This window comes from Vidua chalybeata, chromosome 18 (genome assembly GCF_026979565.1).
Source record: "Vidua chalybeata isolate OUT-0048 chromosome 18, bVidCha1 merged haplotype, whole genome shotgun sequence".
NCBI lineage: Eukaryota > Metazoa > Chordata > Aves > Passeriformes > Viduidae > Vidua > Vidua chalybeata.
The window spans coordinates 9,294,478-9,298,897 of record NC_071547.1 but is presented as its reverse complement, the minus strand read 5'-3'; the positions used below and the strand labels follow the sequence as shown (position 1 = coordinate 9,298,897).

The following is a 4,420-nucleotide window of genomic DNA, read 5'->3' as shown; positions in this document are numbered from 1 at the left end:
TGGAAGGGACCCTCAAGGATCACTGAAATCCAACTACTGGACTAGATTAAAGGGAAAAACTTAATTCCTCAAGATTCAAGTGTATATGTTTAAGAAAGATACATCCAAATATGTCTTTAAGAAAGGAGCTGAGAAAGATCTGAGTATGTAAGGAAATGCTTCATGAACAAAAGAAGAGAGTAAAGCCAGATAGATATTCCCAAGCCTCATTTTCACATTCAAACATCTCCCTGCAGATTTAACCACATCTTCTGAATAACACGAGAAGAGGTTATAAAGCAGATCACTGGGGCTTGTATCAGACATCCTCCTCCTTCACTAGAACGAAAGCATTGTCTGATGTCCTGGGATTTTCATGAGTTTCTAGTCTTTGGAAAAAAGCTCCAACTTTTCTTCACATTCTCTGCCTCAAACGAACAGTCTCTAAGGCAGCAGCCATCAGCCAGTGCCTCTCAGCTTCTCTCGTGTGAGCACTCTGCAGTGACACGCAGTGCAGGGGATGCCTTGTGCCAGGGCACAGCCCCGGTCCCGGATCCTCTTCGGCCCAGAACCGAACGCCCCGTGCGCGGCAGCTGCTTTGTGAGCACGGGACAGGAGCTCCGGCTGAGCTGACACCGCTCCTGCCGGCACCGGGAAAACCCCGACGTGAAACGCCGCCGTCAAATCGCTCCCGAAGGCTCACGGACAGGACAGGGCTAAGCCAGGCCTTTGGAGGCCATCAGTTGCTCAGTTTACCAAAACACGGGCTCATCGGCCGAGCGCTGGGCTGCGCTCCTTAGGCAAGAGCAGCCTGTGCAGAAACAGGCGAAACTCGCACCAGCCTCCCGGGAACACGCGAGGCCACTGGTCCCGGGAGAGCATCACCCTCCCGGCGGTGCCGCCCGAGCCCAGCCGCGGCAGGACCGGGGGCGACCCTTTGTTCCGAGCGCCGCAGCAGCGCCGACGGACCCGGCCCCGAGCCCCGCTCCTTCTCCGCGGCAGCAGCCCCCGCACCGGCCGGCGCCGAGGGTCCGCAGCCGCCCTGCGGCGGCGCACCGGAGGTCGCCGCTCTCGCTAATTACACAACCGCCGGTGTCGCCCCCGGGCTGGGCAGGGCCCGCGCCGGCCATTCGGCCCCGCTCCAACTCCCAGCCGGCGGCGGCGCGCGCAAGAGGCGGGCCCGCGCCGGCACACCCCCGCGCCCCGCCCGGTGCCGGTACCTGAGCGGCGGCGGCCGCCGGCCCCGCTGTGCGCGCCCGCCGCGCCGCGCCCCGGCCCGCGCATCACTTCCGCATCCGGGGCGGGCGCGCGGGCGGACCCGGCAGCCGCTGCCGTGGCCCCGCCTCTGGCGGCGCCCGCCCCGCCCCTCACCGGGCCGGGGTCCCTCCGGCCCCGCCCCCGCGGTGGGCGTGTCCCGCCCGCTCCTTCCCGCGGTGGCGGCGCGGGTGTCACGTGGCGCGCGGCCCCGGACGCGGAAGTGCCGCGCGGTAGCCGCGGGACGCGCACCGGCAGGCCGGGGCCCCGCGTTCGGGCGCTCCGCGAGCAGGGGCGGGACTGCGCTGCGCTCTGCTCTGCTCTGGCACAGCCGGCCCCGGCCCCGGCCCCGGCCCGCGGCGGCTGTGAGTGGCACGGAGCGTTAAGGTGTCCGGGCTCCCTTCGCGCTCGGACTGCGCCGTTCTCCCCGGTGTCCTTCCCCCGGGGCTCTGGCGTGAGCCGCCGTGCTGCTCGCTCTGCACTACTGCCCCCCGTGCGGGTAAGGACCCTGGCGGGCCCGTGTCCTGCCCGACCGTCCCTCGCCGCTGCTCCGGGCAGGAACTCGGGTGTCTCGATGCGCTTGTCCTTCCCTGTAAGCGAGCGGCCGAATGGACGCAGCGGTTCCATAGCTGCTTAATGCCTGTAGGCACGGCAGCGGACTGTACCTGATTGGGTTTGTTTGTTCTCCACTCCGGCCCTGCTCTTTTGTGGCTTTCCCGGGGCCGGTCTGCCGGGTCGCAGCACCAAGCGGCGCTTCTTTCCGACCCGCATCAGTTCCAAGTTATAGAGTTTATTTTAACAGATTTTAGTTATACGGCGGTTTTTTTCCCACCACGACTCTGTAGCTCGGTAATTGACGTTCTGCAAAGCACATCTGAAAGCTCAACCCTTTAATCTATTTGAAAAGCACACTTTTAGGTCCCTCTCTCCTCGTGCCTGTACCTGTAGCTGCCTCGCAGTCTGCTGGGCGCAGCTCTGCCGCGCTGCGGTGAAATGGGCCGGGACAACGCGCTGTGTCCACGTGCAGAACATACACGATGGTTTTGCATTGACAAGAGATCTGTGTTTGCTTTCCTTTCTATGTTAGATATGCAAGATGCCTTTAACCGGCTTGGCTCGAAGCATCTGAGAGGAACTGCAGCTCAAGATGAGAACCAACAAGGTGTACAAGCTCGTCATACATAAGAAGGGGTTTGGAGGCAGTGGTCAGTATCTCCTAGCTCATAACAGTGAGACCAACACTCAGTTGAAAGTAATTGTTTTATTGATTTTTTTTTTTTTAACAAAAGAATGAAGATGGAACTTTGATGTAACAAACAATATTTCCAGCCAGAGTTTGGAAAGCTCTTTCTAATAATAGGATACAGCAAAATAAATGAATGTTTATTGGAAGAGACCAATATTATCTCTAAAAATAAAATAGCTTTATTTTTTCTTCCTCCCTTTTGTTGCAACACTTTTCTCTTAATCTGGTATTTTGGTCACCCCTATGAGTGCCATATATGTCAAGTGACCTATGACTGCACATAGATGTGTTTCTGAGCACTAATAACAGTGCCACTGATTGGATTGCTCACTACTTCTAGACTTACTTAAGTCTTGTTGAGATTCTAGACCGTCTACTTTCCTGCTGATGTTTATTGTATGAAAAGTACAGAAGATGATTCTGGTTCCCTAAATAAGGCACAGTCTTTTGCTGAACACTTCTCTTGAGAAAGTTCTGTTATTTGAGTTGTTTGTGCTGGCAGGAGTGGCTGGGTAGGGACCCTGTCATGTGGGGAATAGAAAGCATTTTGCTGATGTGTTCACCTTGGTTTGGTGTATTTATGTATGCTGAGCTATTGTATGCAAACATGCAGGTGTCTGTGTTTAGTATATATCTGTTCACTGCCCTCATCCATTTATGTCTTGTAGATGATGAACTGGTGGTGAATCCTAAAGTATTTCTTCAAATCAAGCTGGGAGATGTTGTGGAAATTGCACATCCCAATGATGAATACAGGTGAATTCTCTTTGCTGATATCAGTGAGGTTGGAGCACTGAAAGGATCTGTTAATATGTATTGGTTTCTAGAGTGAAAGACTTTTAGGGCTGACATAACTTTGCTTCAGAATTCTGCCATGATTTTTTCTGCCTAAAGAGAAGTAAAGAGGTTAACTTTAGCAAGAGTGCTTCCTTAAAATTTGTGGAATTCTTTGTGTTTGGTGTTAATTTGCTGATCTTCCATAGGCCAAGTAACGCCTGAATATAGAATCAACAATGTCTGTATCCTCTTCCTAGATCTGCTGTTACCTAAGGATTATTCTCCTATCCTACAGTATATCCTAGTCAAAATTAAAATTTTGTGGCCTTGTATGAACCTGTTCATCCTGCAGCCTCTATCTGAAAAGCAGCAGTACACTTGTGTGAGGATCTGAGAAGTTCTTGTGTGACCTAATTTCCCATTTGTAGTATCATCTTTACCTCAAGAGTACCTTATAATTTTGAAGAGTGTAAGGAGCAAGATACAGACGGATGGTGTATGAAGCTTTCTAGAAGATATTAATGTTTCTCTTTAGCTTATCCTGTGGTCCACATTACTAAATAGTTTTGTGTGTGATTTACCAGAGAGACTGTTGGTATCTCAACTTGTCCTTTTTCTCTTCTCCATGCTAGTCCCCTGCTTCTCCAAGTGAAGTCGCTTAAGGAAGATTTGCAGAAAGGTAAAACTTGAGACCTATGCACAGTAAAATCATAGGAAGGGTGACATGACTGGGTTGTACCTTTGATTGGCTAGCATGTGTATTTAATTTCATAAGAAAATCAATGCTTTGTCTGTTTAGCAAGGGAAGGATTAGAATTTTAACAAAAAATGGGCAGTTAGTTCTAAATCTGCTTTTGTTTGGGTAATGTTAGTATGGTTTAAGCAAACCTGGCTTTTTAGCCTGAAATTTGTGTTTCATGACCGTTTCACTGTGTTGGTTTTGTACCTGTAAAGCACTTGAGACCTGTTGGGGACATTGACTTCTCTGCTGTCCTCTCTCGTTCTTGCGGCAGAAACGATAAGTGTGGATCAGACAGTTGCACAAGTGTTCCGCCTGCGGCCCTACCAGGATGTCCATGTCAATGTTGTTGACCCAAAGGTGTGTGGTTTTGCCACTTGTTTCCATCCATTCCATCACTTGACTCAAATCAGAGCCCTGTGACT

The 4,420-nt window shown here is 52.0% G+C and overlaps 1 protein-coding gene across 6 annotated transcripts in view; it reads left to right on the top strand.

The window, feature by feature from the left end:
• Window positions 1-1,539: 1,539 nt before the first annotated feature.
• DEPDC5 (DEP domain containing 5, GATOR1 subcomplex subunit) overlaps window positions 1,540-4,420 on the top strand; it is a 39,095-nt gene continuing 36,214 nt past the window's right edge. For 4 of the 6 annotated variants that reach the window (XM_053959065.1, XM_053959068.1, XM_053959066.1 and 1 more), the window contains exons 1-5: window positions 1,554-1,732; window positions 2,321-2,438; window positions 3,148-3,235; window positions 3,889-3,935; window positions 4,270-4,355. In XM_053959065.1, the coding sequence (XP_053815040.1) occupies window positions 2,381-2,438; window positions 3,148-3,235; window positions 3,889-3,935; window positions 4,270-4,355 (279 nt within the window). In that variant the 5' untranslated portion in view covers window positions 1,554-1,732; window positions 2,321-2,380. Of the gene's footprint in view, window positions 1,733-2,320; window positions 2,439-3,147; window positions 3,236-3,888; window positions 3,936-4,269; window positions 4,356-4,420 lie in introns of all 6 variants that reach the window. The other 2 variants (XM_053959070.1, XM_053959069.1) reach the window with 2 other exon arrangements.